We start from the raw sequence: 20,096 nt of genomic DNA on the forward strand, positions 1-20,096 counted from the left end.
ACAATCTAGGGACTGTTATAAATATCTTCCTTTGGTCTGTGAGTCTGTAAATTCTCCAAGCGCTTCTTCAGTACTAGAGATTTTACCAGAGATTACTGACAGAGGTGTACTTTAAATAGTAGGGCAACACATTTTGTTTTATTCAATTTTATAACAAATGTTTATTGCGCTCTTAGGGACTGAAATGCTACACAACTCCAGGGGACACCGTTCCTTGAATGGTGTGTTCAGGCCTTGGGTAGTATACAGTCCTATATGTAGCGGCCAGACCTATTATGTGCCAAACCTCCTTCAGGTACTGAGGATATACTAGTGAATAAATTAACAAAAAGTTTCTAGCCTGTGGAGCCTACATTCTAGTGAGAGAAAATAGACAATAAATGTCAATAAGTATATAAAACATACAGTTTTAGTGATTGGTGCGTTGGGAGAAAAATAGCAGGCTGGAGTTAAGTGTGAGGTGGAGAGCAGTATAATCTTTATTGGAACAGTCAGAGAAGGCCTCACTGAGAAGGTAATATTTACGTAAAGACTTGAAGGAGGTTAGAGAATGAACCTTAAGACTCCAGTGGAAGTATAGTCCAGGCTGTGGGAACAGCGAATGCAAGAGCCCTGAGGCTGGAACAGAATGAGTGAGGGTGAAGTGGAAGGAGACGGCAGTCCTACTGGTAATGACAGATCATGTCGTGACTTGTATGTAATTATTAATAGAAGGCCTCAGCTTTCTGACTGAGGGAAATGAGAATGCCATTGGAGTGTTTTGGGTATAGCAGTGATGTAATCTGACATATTTTAGAAGAATTTTGAAGGCCACACTGTTGGGAATAATTGTATTGGAGCACAGGTGAGTCAGGTAAAGTACTTAGAAGGCAACTACAGTCACCCAGGCAACAGATGGTGGAGTGCTCATATAGGGCTGGCAGAAGGGAAAGTGGTAAGAGGTGGCATTGTTTTAGATGTAGTGTGATGGTAGAGGCCACAGGACTTCTTGAGGAGTTTGTTGTTGAATGAATGAATACATGCAGGAATGAATTAATACTTGCATGAATGAATGAATGAATGAATAAGAGTCAAAGAGAGCCTAAAAATGTATGGCTGAGAAACTAAAAGAAACTAGTCACCACCATCAGATTAAAAGGAGTGCTGTCAGTGGAGGAAGGTTTTGCGATAGGGGGAGCTCAAGAGTCCATTGTGAGATATTTTCAGTTTGAGGTCTATGAGCCACTTATCCAAGGGGATATTTTACTTTGGATTAGAACCTGGTTGAATCTACATGATATCTACGTAGAGGTAAAAATTTTCAAAGCCTATAGCATATAAATATAAATATTGTTTCTCATATTGTTTAGTTTCAGGCACGGACAACACAAGGTGCTTGGTGAGTTCTAAATGGTACCTGCTTTCTGCTGGTAAACGTATAATGAGTTTGTGATGGAAAGAATTCACCCATAACGCTGCACATCTTTGGGAAGAAAGAAGACGGGTTTCACTTTTTAGGTCTTAGTTGGAAATGCTGCTATTATAAATGTAATAGTTAAATTCTCTGGGATATATTGAAAGGTAATTTTGGTATTTAGGCCCTCATTATGCTGCCTCAGACTTCTTAGGCTTCCACGTTGTTTCCTCAATTAGCAGGATGGCTAAACGCTCAATGTCTTTCCGTTTGATGATAAAGAGTACACCAACTTCACTATTGCTAAAACATCTTAAGCTTACTCTTCTGCCTCATAAAAAGTCCAGAAATTAGCTTTGGCGCTAGAAGAAAAATAATCAATAAAAAGTGATTATATTACTTCTTCTCATCCAACATGCAGTATTCCTGAAGTTGCAATCAAAAGCTAAAATATTAACCCTCAAGCCTTGTGATGATACAATTTCCTATTCTTGGCTATTGCAGGGAGAGAGGAGGATAATTTTAAGACCACCACATTTTGCAAATCAAAGCTGATGAGCTAGTACCTTTCAACTAGGTGCTTTGGCAGATGGTCATTTCATCAATGATAAAAACTGGAATAGCAACATTTGTAAACTGCTTTACAGCCTATAAAGTACTTTTATGTGCATTATCTCCTTTGATCCTTATAAACACTCTGTGAGGTCAAGTGTATAACTATGTATGTTTTCATTTAAAGAAACTGACTCTAAGGGTCTAAGTGAAAGCAAAGCCTACATAGTATACCCCTGTCCTTTTGTTCAAAATTGCTGGTTCTTCTTACCATATTAAGTTTCCTTAGAACTCTTCTAGAGAAGCACTGTTTGCTTTCCCATCATGTGGGGCACAACAAATTTAAAAGGAGTTTCCACCTGTGCCACGTAGCATTCCCTAGATCCTTCTTGAGATGGAGTTAGATGGAAGGAAATGTCTTAGACAACCAGACACTAGGAAGGTGTGTGGGTAAATCCCAATCACCTTTGTAAATAAACTTTATTTCAGAAACAGATATTCACACATTATCACAGAGAAAAGCTTAAAAGTATAAGACTTGCTGGTGAAGCATGGAGGATTTTTATAGATCATTAAAGCACCGCAGACATTTTGGAGCAACATATCTATCCCAGGTGCAAGTCACAAACAATGGGTATGTATGTATTCATATATTTGTAGGTGCACACACAGACTTGTATCCAGAGTGCAGGAATGAAGAAGCAAATCAGGGGATACTTAAAGTGTCCTTCCTACTATAGATTTTTTTTTTTTGAGATGGAGTCTCACTCTGTCACCCCAGCTGGAGTACAGTGCTGTGATTTCAGCTCACTGCAACCTCTGCCTCCGGGGAGTTGTCAATGTTGATATGAGACATGCCACTTCAGACACTTGTATTAATAGTGTTGAGTGATGGCTTAATTGTACAGCAATAGCCTAATAACTATTTACAAACATTACTAATAAGTATTTCATAGTTAAAATAAATCTTTACAGAATCAAACACTGCTTAATTATTAGTAAAAAATAAAACTGAATGGAAAGAGAAAAAGAATATATATATATATGTTATGAATTAAAAATAAAAGCAGGGCCAGGTGTGGTGGCTCTTGCCTGTAATCCCAGCAGTTTGGGAGGCTGAGGTGGGATCACTTGAGGCCAGGAGTTTGAGACCAGCCTGGCCAACATGGTGAAACCCCATCTCTACTAAAAATACAAAAATTAGCTGGGCACAGTGGCACATGCCTGTAATTCTAGCTACTTGGGAGGCTGAGACACAAGAATGTTTGAACCTGGGAGACAGAGGTTGCAGTCAGCCGAGACTGAGCCACCATATTCCAGCCTGGGTGACAGAGAGAGACTCTGTCCCAAAATAAATAAATAAATAAAATAAAAATGAAAGCACACTCTGCGAATAAATGAAGTTGGCATGTTAAATGGCACTTCCAGGACAACCTAATGGCAAGATACTTTTATCTTTGAAAAGAGACAGAAAGGATGATAATTGACTAATATTTGAAAGGCTATATAATAAAAGACAAAGACATGATTATTTTGGAAAGGGGACTGGAATAGCATTGTTGGCCAAGAAGAAGAAGAAGAAGAAATGGACTGAAGCTAATCCAATATGCATGGAAGCCAATCCATGAAGATGAGAACTGGTTGACAGGATGTGAAGAGGTAGGGAGTACACACTTATAAAAGTCTGATTTTCTTTATGTAACTTTTAAAAAGCAATGATGAGAACACCTCACCTATACACAGTGCTTTCCTTTTTGAAGGGTTTTACTTTTTTCTTTTCTTTTTTTAGATGGAGTCTTGCTCTGTCACCCAGGCTGGAGTGCAGTGGCTTGATCTCGGCTCACTGCAACCTTCACCTCCTGGGTTCAAGTGATTCTCTGGCCTCAGCCTCCTGAGCAGCTGGGATTACAGGTGCCCATCACCACACCCAGCTAATTTTTTAGATTTTTGGTAGAGATGGGGTTTCACCATATTGGCCAAGCTGGTCTCGAACTCCTGACCTCAAGTGATCCACCTGCCTTGGCCTCCCAAAGTGCTGGGATTACAGACGTGAGCCACCACGCCTGGCACTGAAGCACTTCACTTTTATTCTCACACAAGGTGCTCATAACATTTCAGTTTGGTAGGGATGGCATGCTTTCTGTTCCAGAGAGGTATGACTTTCCTAAAGTCACTCAGGGAGTAGTGGGGAAGCTGAGGGTAAAACCTTTGTGCTCCAGCTCTTGAGTGTATTAATATGAGAAACTCTTGTCTATGAAAGGATGAAAAGATGGATGATAACTATCACCTTTGCCCAGGAAACGCTTAATGGTAAAGCCCATAATGTTAGAAATTCTGTAACAGAATTTTCCATTCAAGATCCTGTAAGTTTCTCTTACTTCATCAATTTATGTGAAAATAAAATTTAAATATTATTTATAAATGCCAATTACATGTCACTCTCCTCCTTGGATACTTATAAAAATATGTACATTTGGAACATTTTATCTCATTTTGCATTAGCTTCCTCTATCTTATTAACTCTGTAAACTTCGGTTAATTACTTAATGAATCTCACTCCTCTCATTTGTAAAGGGGGTAATAATTTTGCAAAGCTCCTAGAGTCATTATGGGTATTACATGGTTGGCAAAGAAAGAGTACTCAATAAATATCAGGTGTTATTTCCGAAGTATCATGTGACATAATCTTTGATGTCTGTTATGGAATTAAACATCTTTTCTTATTTTTTAATTTAAAGTTCTCTCATAGGCACATCTGTGGATGACAATGGTATATTCATAACACACATAGGGCTTTACTAAAATTGCTCTCAATTAAAAAGTTAAAACTATAAGTTCATATATAGGTGGATATTTTTTTCCTGTGACACATGCTGTTTACATTTCTCCTCTCTTTTTAAGGAAAAAGAATGCACTTGTCATTGCTAGAATGAAAGACATTTCTACACCTGGAAATACCCTAATTCCCAGTCAGTTCTCGTCACACAAGTGATTGCAGGTTTCTCTGGTTTTTGAGTCATGTAATGAGCTCAGATTGTTCTTGCAACAGGCCTTAGGATTAGACAAATAGAGTGCGTATCACCACAAACTCCAGGAAATGATTTTAAACATATCTCAGTCCTTTGTAGATTGTTTGTGATAAGAATTGCATCATCCACACTGGAACATCCTGTGTGTAAAGTGAGGGCTCTGAAGCAGGCTGGCCCTCTGCCTACACCAAAAAGAGAACCAACCACAACATTACTGACAGCCAGAGGGCTGCTCAGGTTCTGCTTGGGAGGTCAGCTTGCTTTAAAATTATCCAGCTCACTTGAGACTGTTGAAAAGTCTCCAGAATTATCAAAGCCATATCACCACTGTTTCTAGAGTTGAAGTTCATAGTGCAATAAAAATCTCATAAATGAAACTAGCACAATAGTTAAGATTAGTTTGTTAAAATCTGGTAGATCCTGGTGTAAATATGCCTATAAATTCTTAGAAACATGGCTCACATGAAAGAGCTAAAATTGTACTTTAAAAACAACAGAGTGTGATTTAAGGATACTCAGACTGGAGCCTTCAATGAGTTGTCTGAGGGAAAGATGTGAAGGCAGGGCTTAGATAGACAGATTATAAAGCAAGTCAAAGTAAGCAGAAGAAAAAGATACTAAGGCCGGGCATGGTGGCTCATGCCTGTAATCCAAACACTTTGGAGGCCAAGGCGGGCGGATCACCTGAGGTTGGGCGTTCAAGACCAGCCTGACCAACATGGTGAAACCCCATCATTTTATAGGAAAGAAAGAAAAGAAAGAAAGAAAGAGAGAGAGAGAGAGAGAGAGAGAAAGAGAGAGAGAGAGAAAGAGAGAGAGAGAAAGAGAGAGAGAGAGAGAAAGAGAGAAAGAGAGAAAGAAAGAAAGAAGAAAAAAGAAAGAAAAGAAAGAAAGAAAGAAGGAAGGAAGAGAGAGAGAGAAAGAAAGAAAAAAGAAAGAGAGAAAGAAAGAAAGAAAGAGAGAAAGAAAGAAAGAAAGAAAGAAAGAAAGAAAGAAAGAAAGAAAGAAAGAAAGAAAGGAAGGTACCAAAATGACAGCTTTAGAATAAGCAGTAGGGGAATAAAGAAAACAAAGTTGTGTGTGTGTGTGTGTGTGTGTGTGTGGTGTGTGTGTGGTGTGCACACATGTGCACATTATCATACTATATGATAAATCCATGGAAAAAGGACTCAATGATTTGTTAAGGGAATTCACGGTCATTCCACTTTCTGTGCCCAAAGCTAACTTGATTAGTATCAGAAGGAAAGTTAATGTTTAAACAGTCCTTCCCACATCTGCTACTTCCATAATGCCTATGCAATTGTCATAAATTAGGAGTAGAGAAGGGCACAGGGCCCATCGTCAAAACAAACAGGCAATGCTGGGTTCCAAGTTTCATATGATTTTCCTTGAGCTTGAGGGTCATGAAGACTGCTTGTCCTAATGTGGCCCACTCTAGCACTGTCACGGGATAACCTACCCACCTGGATCCTGGCCACAGCCCTGCCCTCGGTGGCGAGGTACCTTGGCAGGGTTGGGCAAATGACAGAAGGCATGAGAAAACCTTGTCTCTCTAATGATCCAGTCCTTGGGGAAAAGATGAGCTCTCGATATTAACTTATTATAGCTAGTGACACTAAAAGAAAACAAATACTATGAACTCAAGGGGTTTACATTGAGTGATGTCTTCTGTACGATTCAAAGTTGCCTATTCTGCATGTAAATCTTCCCTCATTGACTCTGCTGCACACTCCTGAAGGCCAACAACTATGCTTTGCACTTTCTGCACCTCACACAGTTTAGAAGATCATGCCCATGGTTTTGTCTCTCTTGTTTCTTCGCTTCATAAGACCAGATCAATGAAAGGACCCAGACAGACTGGACTGGACAATTTTTGTTCTCTGTCATCCCTATTCTCACTTCCATATGGTTCAGCCCATCATGTCAGACAGGTGCTGCCTCTTCCTCTTGCATGGTGGGGTTTGCTTGTAACATCTGGTAGAGTTAGGCCTTGAGCCTACACTCAGTGCTACACCTCGCTAGAAAGCTCAATACTGGAGTTCAAAGCACCAGCCCAGCCAATAATAAACTGGTGCCTTGCTTCACAGACCTATTGTCCTGTGTTGGTACCTCTTTCAGGGATGTCATGAGAAGGTTAAGGCAGGATTTAGAAATGTCCAGTGTCCCTGTTCCTACCAGCACTAGTATCTCACCATAAACTGCAAATAGACTTGTTTTTTAACAATGTCTTGGATACTTAGAGAGAATCCTGGATAGAGAAAAGACATATGGTTGCCTCTCTCATTCCCAGGACTCTTCCTGGTGGGATCCTCTCGACTCTGTGCCCTTTTGGTCTTGTTTAACTTCCAACCTGCAATGTGGCCAGCGGTTGAGTTCCCTTACAATCCTTGAAAGGCTCATCACCTTCAATAATATCTATTACTGATGGTGGCTCTTTCTATTAGATTTACTCTGCCCAGGAAAGTTGTTACTTAAAAGATTCACTTCAAACTCAGTGCCAGATGTCCTCAGCTAGGCCATGTCTATGAAGCAGAACAGTGGAGTTCCTCTGAAGCTCCCTTTCAGCGCACACTTCCTAAGTCAGTCTACTGTAGTTCACTTTGTATAGCACATGAGATAAATCATTTAGAATTAGGACTTCCATTTAGCATTTAACAAATAATTATTGATCCCTTACTCTGTGCCAGGTATCACTCTGGGTGCTGAGAACACAGCAGTCAACACAACAGTGTCCCTGAACTCAGAGACAGTGGCAGGAGACAGATAATGAGCATATAAACAAGTATAGACCATTTAAGATAGTACTGTTAGGAAATAAATCTATCTGTAATGCTAGAGTGACTCAGAGAGCAGTCGAGTGCTATATAGACAAGGCTGTTCTGAAAGGTCTATGAGGAGGAGACATTTGAGCTGAGACTGAGAGATGAAAACCAATCATATACGTGATGATCTTGGGGAAGACTCTTCCAGGCAGGAGAAAAGAATGTACAAAAGCTTTGAAGCAGGAATGAGCTAGATATGTTCAAGGAACAGACAAAAGACATAGTTTATGGATCATAGAAAGCAAAGGAGAAGGGGTAAAAGATGGTAATAGGAGAAATAGGTTGACACCCAATTACAGAGCACCCTTCAAGGAATTTTAATCTAGGGAGTGAGCTGTGGTTTGTTTGTTTTTTGAGATGGAGTCTTGCTCTGTCACCCAGACTGGAGTGCAGTGGCATGATCTTGGCTCACTGCAACCTCTGCCTCCCAGGTTCAAGCGATTCTCGTGCCTTAGCCTTCCAAGTAGCTGGGATTACAGGTGCCCACCACCACAGCCGGCTAACTTTTGTATTTTTAGTAGAGATGGGGTTTCGGCACATTGACCAGGCTGGTCTTGAACTTCTGGCCTCAAGTGATCCACTTGCTTCAGCCTCCCAAAGTGCTGGGACTACAGACATGAGCCACCGTTCCCAGCTAGCTGTGTTTTTAACAGTTCACACTGGCTGGAGCAGAGAACAGAATAAAGCTAGCAGGAAGGGAAGTCGAAGGCAGGTCAAGAAGCTGCTGCAGAGGTGTCTGTAAGAGCTGTGTTGGCTTCCATCAGGGTGGCAGCAGGAGAGACCATGAGAAACGGCCAGGTATAATCAGTATTTTGGTGATAGGATTAACAGGACTGGCTCATGGTTAAGATATAGGAGAGGAGGAAGAAGACGAGTCAAAGATCTTTGGCCTCATTAGCTTGTGCAAAAAATCAGATACTGTGTTCTCTCCATTAAGTTTGGAATGTCTATGAGGCATTAAAGTGGAGATGTTGAATGGATTGTTTCATATAGCAGTCTGAGGAAAATAATTACGGCTGAACTGTGGATCACAGCTACTTCATCTGCTAGATTCCAAGGTCAAAATATACCGACCATATCATCTTTTTAGCATCCTTATCACTTTATGATTATCAAAGCATCATCTGATAATTGTTAGAAATGCAACTCTCTCTCGTATCCCAAATGGTTACAGTAATTGCTAATCTTTGGTGTTTCCAACCACATGTTCTATCCTTCCAAGATGATTGACAAACTGTCTCTACCTGCATTGCTTTCGAGGTCTCCTCACATTAGTTAGTATCACCTCCAGCCTCTTCATCCCCGCTGCTTAAAACCCAGCTCACGATTCACATCCTCCAAGATGTCTCATGAGAAATGCCACCCTCTCAGGGGATGATTTCATTTTGTTTCCTCATCAAACAGACAGATCTGCCCCAACATGTGATCCTGAACCTTTATTTGAATTCAATTGTTTAGAGTATCAAACAGAAGTTCACACAGAAAAAAGGGTTATGAATTACATTACGGTTTTTCCTTTTTTTTTTTTTTTTTTTTTTTGAGACAGGATCTCACTCTGTCACTCAGGTTTTGCCGACATAGCTCAACGCGGCCTCAAACTCCTGGGCTCAAGCCATCCTCCCATCTCAGTTTCCCAAAGTGCTGGGATTACAAGTGTGAGCCACTGCACTTGGCCATACATGACAGTTCTTATTTGATAAGCCAACAGCTTATTTAAGCTTTGAAAAGAGCTCTAGAAAGCCGATTCAGAATCTGAAGTTCTAGGGTGAGTGGGGATGGTCTGGAGCCTGCTGCTACAACAGGGAGATGAGGTCCCCATGGCAGGACTCCTGTCCACAAGTGCACATTAACTCTGGCAGAACAGGAGCTACAGCTCGTCTTCCCAATACACCTTTCCAATCACCTCCTCTCTCAGGGTTCGTTTGCATTATTATTATGTGAAACTATATTTCCATCGCCATCGAGGTGGTTGTTTTTCACCTGGGTAGAACAGCCATGGTTTGAAAATGTAACCATCACATAGCATGAAAAGACTGGGGGCACTTTGGGGCAAAAATGAAAGGTGTTAATATGCTAGAGAAAGTCACCACTGTACATTTTGCGTTGATGTTTGTGAGGACCCTTTACCACATGGAAGGGAGAAGGCTAACTTTAGAATGAAGCAAGTAGACAAAACCTTGCTAAAGAAAGATATTAGGTAACAATTCTACTGTTTAGAAATGACACAGAGATAGCATTAATAACTAGGTGATGATTTACAAAGTTCAATGAATGTCAGTTTACATGATAAGAAATGAACACAAATCTATCATTTTATCTATCAGTCCACCTACCTATGTATTAAGTGGTCAAAACTGGTATTATAAATTTGCTTTTGAATAGTTGGAGAAAATTTTCTATCCAGGTTTTTAAAAATGAACCATTATACCATCCCATTAATGATCAGCCTGCATTGTCAACTCTCAAAGAAAAATAGTTCATTTAAGGATATTTGAGGGCTTCCCATTTATAGTACAGTCAGGCACCAATTTGAAAAAGCAATTGAAGTCAAATACGAAATTTACTTTGTATTTTTACTGAAACCATAAAGAAGAGAATATTCTTACCAGTTGCCTTTTGGATTTATAAACTGCTGCACCGCGTAGCCAAACTGTTCACTTGAAGGACCGGAAAATATTTTTGCTTCTGGGAGACCAACATTGTATGCCAAGCAACAATTTAAAATGCCTGTTAAGAAAATATGAAACAGTACATATTTACAATTTATGAATATAAGTGCATCATATAATTCTCAAAGGCCACTTTGAAGAAAACTTGCTGGACCTAATAATTATCACTTATCAACCTTTACCAAGTAAAAGTACTGCTTTTTAAGTACTTATTTGGAGGTCTGGCACCAAGCTAAATACTTTACATGCATGATTCATTAACTTATCAATCTTCATGGAAACCTAGGAGATAGTTACTAACATTATCTTTGTTTTGCAGAGAATTTTGAGGTTCCAGGGGATAAGTGTATCTCACAGCTGGAAGGAGGTAAGGATGAAAGTAAAATTTGAACACAAGACTTAAAACCATTAAATTACCTCTAAGTATCCTCAAGTAATTTGAGTTCTATTTGTCTTTCCTAAACCACAAGACTCTAAACCACCCAAGAGCAGGGTCTGAAGGGTATCAGCTATTTCTTCTGAATCACCGTGAGTATCTTGACATGGACTCTATAGGAAACCTCCGTTGAAAAGGCATTGATGACTACATCAAAGGAGACAGAAAAAAATCACAGCTCCTTGAAAATTGTACCATTTTCTTTCAGAAGGGATCATTATCATTTTTGAGGATGAAAATGTAAGGATTGGTATCGTATCTTTTTTATTCCAGTGGGAACTGTCAAAAGTGGTTTTATTTTCGATGCTTCTTACTGAATGATTGAGGAATGCTAATGAGTTCAAAAAACAGAACATAGACCACGGCAGATAATGCCTTGATACACTCTTTTTTTTGAAAGCTCTTATTTCTGATGGAATGGGAACGAAGGAGAAAAATAAGGCTAATCATGATTTTCTGTCTGGCACTGACAGCATTCATGCTGCTAGCTCTTCATCCTACAGGAAGAAGGTTGTGTAGATATTAATGCTCTTGCTGGAGATGGGAATATGCTTCATATTGCTTAAGATCAATATTTACCTTTTCAGACACTGAAGACAGAATGGACTCTTTAAAACTGACATCAAAGTTCTAGTAACACGTGCTTTCGCAAAGAAATGTCCTACTTCCTAGGCAGCATTGCAAGTGCACAGTATTTCATGTCTGTTGCTTTAGGCACTGAAAGGCCAGAAGCAAAAGGCTTGCTCTTCCGTTGTACCTCTGCATTTCTGGGAGCAGATGCTGTAGAGTGCTCCACAAGGATAATGAAGTCAATGAGAAAGCACTGGGGACTCAAGTAGTTAATGTGCCTCTCTAGGTGCCAAAATCACTCTACCAGAGATTTGTCCATAAAGAAGTTCAGCTCTTTATTTCTTAGTAATAATGTGCTGCCATGAAGAGAAATACAAATACTCATTTTGAAATATTCTGCAGCAAAATCTACAAAGCTTAACATCTGCAAATTTCTCCTTAACATCTATTTTTCATATGCACATTGCTCCTTTTTATTTTTGAATAATAAAAGAATACAAAAGACAGTAACATAGCAAATTAAACAGAGAGCCAGAATTGTCATTCAGAAAACTGATGTTTTCAATCAACAATTTATCTTCACTCCATTGTGCAGAGCTCAATAAATGCTATTTGAATACGTTATCAATCATGGAACATACTAGTGTGGGGAGATGATGCCCAACTGCTTCCACTTTTAAAATACCTAATGCCAGAAAGGACATATGTGACTATACATACAACAACCTCATTTTCTCCCATTCGTTAGACCTAGGCAGAACACGTAATCACAAGAAATCATGATGGAGTTCATTTTATCCTTCAGCAGTTCAACTTTTATCACATATATAGGCATACATGTGTTACTAGATACGTGTATATGTATATTAACAAATTATGTCTTGCCATTGAACTGAGAATAAAGTCCAATTTCCTCACCGTGGTTTCAAAGGTCCTTCATGATTGAGCCCTGGTGTATCTTTCTGACCTCACTGCTCACCACCCTCCTCCTTCCTCCCTGTGTTCCAGCCACACTCACTTTCCTTCTGTGTTTTGGACACATGCAGCTTATTCTGCTTCTGTGCTTTGCAGCTGCCTGTTCCATTGCCTATAACATCCTCCCCCAACACGGCATGTAGGACTTTGCTCAAATAGGTCTTTGCTCTCCCTGGCCCATCTGTGTAGCAGCAACACACTTCTTCATCACTGTATCACTACTGGAGTACTATTATCCAAAATTATCTTATATATCCACATTAGTTTGTGTCTGTCTCTGCCTACCAAAATGTAAGCTCCTTGAGAAATCAAACCTTGTTTCTTGTATTCACTCTTATTTTCTCAGCACCTAGGTTAACATTTGTTGAATAAAATGCATTTTAATTATTATATGTTCTTCAGTGATGATTTGGAATATAGAGAAAACTAGAGGAAAAAATCATTCATAATCCTTTCATTCTACTGCAAGTGCAGTTAATTCAGATGTATTTCCTTCCAGTATTTTTCCTCTACTTAAATTATGTTTATTTCAACTTGGATCCGACTGTTTCTTAATGCTTACGTCTGCCTGTCTATGTCAGAATCATCCTGACTCATTTGAGTGCCACAACAATTCTGTGAAACAACAAAACCTAGCTATCATTAACAAATTACAAATAAGTAAATTTGTAAACTGAAACTCATGAAGGCTAAACGTCTTTCTTGCACAATGTCACCCACTCTGAGTCTAGGTTTGGCTCATCTTCTCAACTTTATTGTCCAGAATTTCTATTCATAAATAATCTGCCCATTTTTTCCTTAAAAAGCACATCCTTCATTATCACCATCCCTTCATTCCATTGATATCAAATCTCCTCTTAAAATACCTAATGCTCGAAAGGACTAAATCTCCTTTCTGCTACTTAAATTCTTCCCTTTATACCTTGCCTCTTTTGATAAATCTGGACAATCTCAATTCTCTATACTTTTTCTCTTAATATTTTTTACAACTCAAATCTCTGTCATTTCACACTTGGCATATGATATCTAAATAGCTCATAAAAATTTTATGCAAGTATTCTGTCTTATTGAACATCTATTTCTTCTTTGCAGTCCCAGTGCCTATAACTTTTGATGTCTGTCCTCATAGCTCAACTGGATCATATGGATAACAAGAACTACATTTAGTTCATCTTGTTTCCCTGCTCCCAACCATGCTCATGTAACTATACATACTAAGAAAATGGTTCATTCAACAAATGTTTATACAGCTCCTTTTTACCAGGCATTTTTTAAGGTCCTGGGGATACTGCAGATAAGCAAAACTAAACTCTCCCTGCTCTCTTTTCATTTCCATTATTGTAATTTTACTTAAAAAATGGCATCAAAATGTGTAAGCATTAAAATAAAGAGTGGTAAAAATAGCCTTGAGCTCAGTATTGAGAAGAGGGTAAATCTCAGTTCAAAGGTTTCACAGACGAGGTGGCAATTAATCTGGATCTTGGAGGACTACCTGGAATTCACTACAGCAAGCGGAAGGCAAAGTAGTTCCCAGGGACTGGGAACACTGTGTTAAATAGGCATAGGGTGTGAAAGAGAAGAGCATGGCAATGGTGAAGTCTGGTGCAGAACGTCACAGGTTGCTTCATTAATGTATACATTTCCAGTTCTCTGTTAGATGCAGTGAGACTTCGACTGACTTGGGCTTTGCCAAGAGCCAATTATCACCAAGAGTATAAATCTTCCTTCTTTGTCCTCACATGAAAGCCTGGGAATGCAGCAATAGCACAGCAACTCAACATATTCAACAAAGGTGACCTCATTATACATGTGTTGACAGTAACCAGGCCAAAGTATTCTAGTAAATCTCACCAAAGCTTACACCAAATACAAACATTTTATGTCATGCAGGGTTAGCTGGCTTCCTCTATTTTCACAATAAAGAGGGGATAGAGTTTCATCCTAGATTATAATTGGCTGCTTGCCATTTTAATATCCATAGATAAATCAGATAGTTAAGCACAAGTTAACTAATGTACATTTCTTATTTTTCTTGGAGCCTGAGGCAGGAGGATAGCTTGAATCCAGGAGTGCAAGACCATCCTTGGCAGCACAATGAGACCTCATCTCTATAAAAAACAGACAATTGGGTGGGCATGGTGGTGCAGGCCTATAGTCCCAGCTACTTGGGAGGCTGAGATGGGAGGATTGCTTGAGTTCAGGAAGTCCAGGCTGCAGAGAGCTGTGATGATGCCACTGCACTCCAGACCGAGTGACAAAAAGTCTGTCTCAAAATCAAACAAACAAAAATTTACAGAACCTCCTTTCCTGAGGATTCCTGACAATCTCTGAAATAAGTCTTTTGGAAATAATAAATTAAGAATTAATTTTAGTAAATATGAAATTTATTCTCCTACTTTCTTCTGAAGCCTAATTGTTTTAAGTTATAATTCAAAAGAGAAATATATGATTGGGGATTGGATAGTTAACCTACTTTTGTTCTCAAAATGTAGTGAAGGCTGGGCATGGTGGCTCACACCTGTAATCTCAATGGGAAACTAAGGCAGGAGGATCATTTGAGCCCAGGAGTTCAAGGCTGCAGTGAGCTGTGATTATGTCACTGTACTTCAGCCTGGGCAACAGAGTGAGACCCTGTCTCAAAAAAAAAAATGCAGCCAAACTCAGAAAGGAAAAAGTATTTTAACAACAAGGGCATAAATAAAAAAATATATAAAACAAAACGTCATTTTCTATTCAACCTCAAAAATTTGACAAGGGAAGTTATTGATGTCTATGATATCAGTGTCAGAACTGAAGGATCCATTTTATAGTAAAGAGTTGCAAAAAAGGGTCAATGCAAATTTGAGCATATCTATATATACTGAACCAGCGGGGGATAGGTTTTTCAAAGAAGGGACTCACTGGCAAAAGGTGCCCAGGGACATATATAGAAGAAATTCAAGTTATGAGAAGAAAGTAAAGGCCAGAAGCAAGAGGTAGACTTGGGAAAAGAGGGGTGGTTTTGATGTAGCCTCGCAGATTGCAATGTGGCCCATTCCTGAAGATGCATGCTTCTGAGGGGAACAATGTCTCCATTAAATATTGGACAAAAACATAAGCACTGTAAGGCCTGTCTCTATGAACTATGAGCACAGAGTGTCATTGCTTTAAAAAGGTGGAATACATTTCTCCTGTGCCTAAGGGACTGGTCCTTGGTAGCTGCAGAAGGATTGGCAGGGGAGAGGGCGGAGGATAGTGAGCAACTGGGGCATGCCGAGGGCCGTGACTAGGATACAGGGGACACAATTAGGGACAGCACGGGTTTCTACGAGAACCATGTTCAAGAGTCTAGGAGAATGTTCTCTACTCCTGAAGAATGAAAAACTAGTGTTTAGGCACTTAGGCTCTCCATGTGTGTAAGTAGGTGGCTGGGCCACGGAAGTTCTATTTTGTTAATAAAAGTTTTGTATTTTATGACATCTCTCAGTCTTAGGTGGCCTAAGAAAACACACTTTATGTATATTAAAAGCTTTAATGATTTCTTGCAATCTAAAAAAATCAGTTCTTAATAACCACCATTAAAATTATCTGAATGTTCAAGATTAGGGGAGTGAATATGCAAATGGCAGCACACAAACTAGATGGAATTTCATCCTGCCATTAAAAAAACAGCAATTGTGAAGAGGATGAAAGTGCTTAATGAAAATAACATACAAAAATTATACTCAGGATAGATGAACAAGGTAAAAATATATGTGAATATTAACACAGCAAACAGTACAATTGTGAGCGTAATGTAGCTGCTTTTAAATTTTCCCTGAGTGTATTAAAATACACTTGCAACAAATAAAAATCCAGATAAAAAGGTTGGATGCGATGGCTCATGCCTGTAATCCCATCATTTTGGGAGACTGAGGTGGGTGGATCACCTGAGGTCAGGAGTTTGAGACCAGCCTGGCCAATTAAGTGAAACTCCGTCTCTACTAAAAATACAAAAAAAAAAAAAAATATTAGCCGAGTATGGTGATGCATACCTGTAGTCCCAGCTACCAGGGAGGCTGAGGCAGGAGAATCATTTGAGCCCAGGAGGTGGAGGTGGCAGTGAACCAAGATCAAGCCACTACACTCCAGCCTGGGCAACAGAGGGCAACTCTGTTTCAAAAAAGAAAAAAATCAGGATAAAAAAAGGAAGAAAGCAAATTACTTCTCCTACCCTAGACTAGCAGGACTATAAGCACGAGCTATTTTATTTCAACCTTATTTGCAGTATCTAATCTTATTGTCACATAAATATGTCATTTATAATATATAATGGGAAACTCTGGCCCATTGGGTTGGATTTGACTCTCACTTTTATTTGCTAGGGATGTCCTAACAATTGGATCCCTGCATTTATACCTATAGACTTAAAAATGCAATGGTTATAAATGTCTTTAGTCTCAGTAACTCAAATGGTCACATAATAACAGTTCCAATTCCATGGAATTCAATGTTTGTAATTAGTCTTTTGTATAAACGTGTTCATATCTGTATGATAACTTGTGATGTTTTCTCCACGATTCTACGGTTTTCCTCCCTCTATTCAAAACTGTCCATAGTACAAAACTAAGAAATTTATATACACAGTTAATAAACAGATTTTATTTACCTATTTATTTTTTGTTCACTCAGTAAACTTATTGAGTATTTATGATGTGGTAAACCTTGTTCTTAGCACAGGACTCAGAATTACATCAATCCTCTCTTATCCTCAGGGGATGTGTTCAAAGACTCCCCAACTTCAGCCCCGCAGTAGATGCCTAAAACCAAAGGTAATACCAAACCCTGTATGGTATATACTGGTTTTTCCTATATATACATACCTACAATAACATTGAACTTACAAAATTAGATACAATAAGAGATTAAAAACAATAACTAATAATAAAATAGAACAATTATAACAATATGCCAGCATTACTACTCTTGCACTTTGGGGCCATTAAGTAGTAAAATGAGGGAGACTAGGCTGGGCGCAGTGGCTCACGCCTGTAATCTCAGCACTTTGGGGGACCGAGGTAGGTGGATCTCACCTGAGGTCAGGAGTTCAAGACCAGCCTGGCCAAAATGGTGAAACCCCAACTCTACTAAATATACAAAAATTAGCTGAGCATGGCAGCACATGCCTGTAATCCCAGCTACTTGGGAGGGTGAGGCAGGAGAATCGCCTGAATCCGATATGTTGAGATTGCAGTAAGTCGAGATCGTGCCATTGCATTCCAGCCTGTACCACAGAGCAAGACTCCATCTCAAAATAAACAAACAAATAAAAGGGTGACTCAGACACAAGCCCTGCAATACCATGACTGTTGATCTGATAACCAAGATGGCTCCTACATGACTAATTGGCTGGGGGCATGGACAGCATGCTGGACAAAGGGATGATTGACATTCCGGGCAGGATGGAGTGAGATTTTGTCACACTACTCAGAATGATACACAATTTTAAACTTATCACTTGTTTATTTTTGGAATTTTCCATTTAATATATTTAGGCCACAGGTGACTATGGGTAACTAATTTATATATTTTGCTCAAGATAAAAAATTAATGAGGTTGCTTATTATATATGAATTACTTCTTTTATCCTTTGTAGGTCAATAAATCATTGAATAATTTTTTAAATGGTTTGACAAATCATTGAATCATCTTAAATGATTCAACTTATTTTAAAATTAATTTATAAGGTACCCTTTATTTTCATTTAAAAAACAAAATGTTTTATTTATTTATTTATAGATAGAGTCTCTCTCTGTCACCCAGGCTGGCGTGCAGTGGTGTGATCTCAGCTCACAGCAACCTCTGCCTCCCGGGTTCCAGTGATTCTCCTACCTCAGAGTAGCTGGGATTACAGGCATGCACCATCATCCCCTGCTAATTTTTGTATTTTTAGTAAAGATGAGGTTTCACCATATTAGTCATGCTGGTCTCAAATTACTGACCTCAGGTGATCCACCTGCCTTGGCCTCTGAAAAGTGCTGGAATTTACAGGCATGAGTATCGCACCCGGCCTAAAAGACAAAATGTTTTCAAGGGTATTTCACTAATTTTAGATATGACCTCTTCAAGAATAAATGTAATTTCTACAAATATTTTTACATCTTTTCTAGAATCCTCTTTGTGTTATTCAAAAACTATATCAAGACAGGAGCCAAGATGGCTGACTGGAGGCAGCCGGGAGAAACCTCTCCCACCGAGAGACCAGGGCATTGGGAAGGCTGGCACACACTCTGAACAGGTCTTTGCAGGGAAGGCACTGAGAATGGAAGCGGGAGGACACAGATGCTGGGCTGAAAGGGAGAAAGCTAGGAGCCCTACCCGGGGCTGCCCAGCACCAGGACTCCTTCTTGACCCCCAGCAACTTTAGGGGTAAGTTGATCAGGAGAGGAGTGGCCTGCTCCTGCCATGGACCTCTGGCACCTAGCAGCAGAACTCACGACCCCCAGGGACACCTGAGCTGATACAAAGGGAGCTGCTTAGAGAGGTGGCAGAGGCAGGATTCCAGCCAGTGTGGAGCACAGAGGGTTGGACACCAGCAGAGCATGGCTAAGGACGCCCATCCTTCAAGGCTTGCCATACTCCTATAGGAGACTTTAGCTTTAGGGTGACTGCTGGACCTGGACAGAGCAGGGAAGTCTAGCCTGTGGGATGAGGCCAGTCCAATCTGAGCATCTCCTATCCGTTGGCCTCTATGGAGCTCCAGTCTGACCAGGGTCGCTCCCAGAGTTACTTCAGATGCCCAACCAGAGTGCTTCCTAGGGCACCTCATTAAAGTCCCTGCACTGGCAGACCATGCCTGGCCATCAGAGGGCTCCAGCAGAACAGCCCCTGCCGATGTACAACAGTTTACCTGCAGCCTCCCCTGACACAGCCTCTTCCCATCACTTTGCCAGCACGCACTTGTGCACACCCCGCACCCCACCACATCCCCCCCAAACTGCTTTGCTGGCCCACACATGCCAGAAGACCTTGTCTCCCCTGCCCTGCCAGTGCATGCTCACCCTACCATATCCCTGGCTGATGTGTGGACACACTGCTACGCTGGCATGAATGCACACAGCAATACTGGCAACCTCATCCCCACTGGAATGCTACCCCTGCAGTGCTGCTACCATGCACCACCAGTGGGAGCTCATGTAGGAATGCTGCTGCCCTGCTCCTTTTGCAGCCCCAGCCCAGCTGATGTATGTGCGTCGGGCCATGCTGCCACAGCCGCTGTCACACAAAAATGAGCATGGATCCTGCTGCCACCACCCCAACAAAGAGCTTTGGCTACACTACCCGTCAGAGTGTTGTAAACAATAGACTGTGAACACTTTGGCCCCTCCAGTGTAGCAGATTCCTAAACTTGAGGGACCAGAGAGCAAAGCCAGGGGCCCGGTACCAGTTCCTCAGAGTTAGAGTATGCAGCCCAGGAGGGCAGGGCTGAGCCTTGGTCCTCTATAATCACAGAGACAATGCCACTCAACTGAACCCACCTTACACCACAATCAAACCCTCCAAGGGCATCAAATAAGATAAAAGCAAAAAACAACACATCCCAAGAATAGCAGTCTCAAAGACTAAAGGAACATCAGCCCACACAGATGACAAAGAGACAGCCAATGAACCCTAACAATTCATAAAGCCAGA

The 20,096-nt window shown here is 40.3% G+C and overlaps 1 protein-coding gene across 2 annotated transcripts in view; it reads right to left on the reverse strand.

Annotated features, from left to right (window-relative positions):
- ITGA2 (integrin subunit alpha 2) overlaps window positions 1-20,096 on the reverse strand; it is a 107,848-nt gene that overhangs the window by 58,701 nt on the left and 29,051 nt on the right. For both annotated transcript variants that reach the window (XM_035291593.3, XM_035291594.3), the window contains one exon: window positions 10,403-10,523. In XM_035291593.3, coding sequence (XP_035147484.3) covers window positions 10,403-10,523 — 121 coding nt within the window. The remainder of the gene's footprint in view (window positions 1-10,402; window positions 10,524-20,096) is intronic.

This window comes from Callithrix jacchus, chromosome 2, assembly GCF_049354715.1.
Source record: "Callithrix jacchus isolate 240 chromosome 2, calJac240_pri, whole genome shotgun sequence".
Lineage (NCBI taxonomy): Eukaryota > Metazoa > Chordata > Mammalia > Primates > Cebidae > Callithrix > Callithrix jacchus.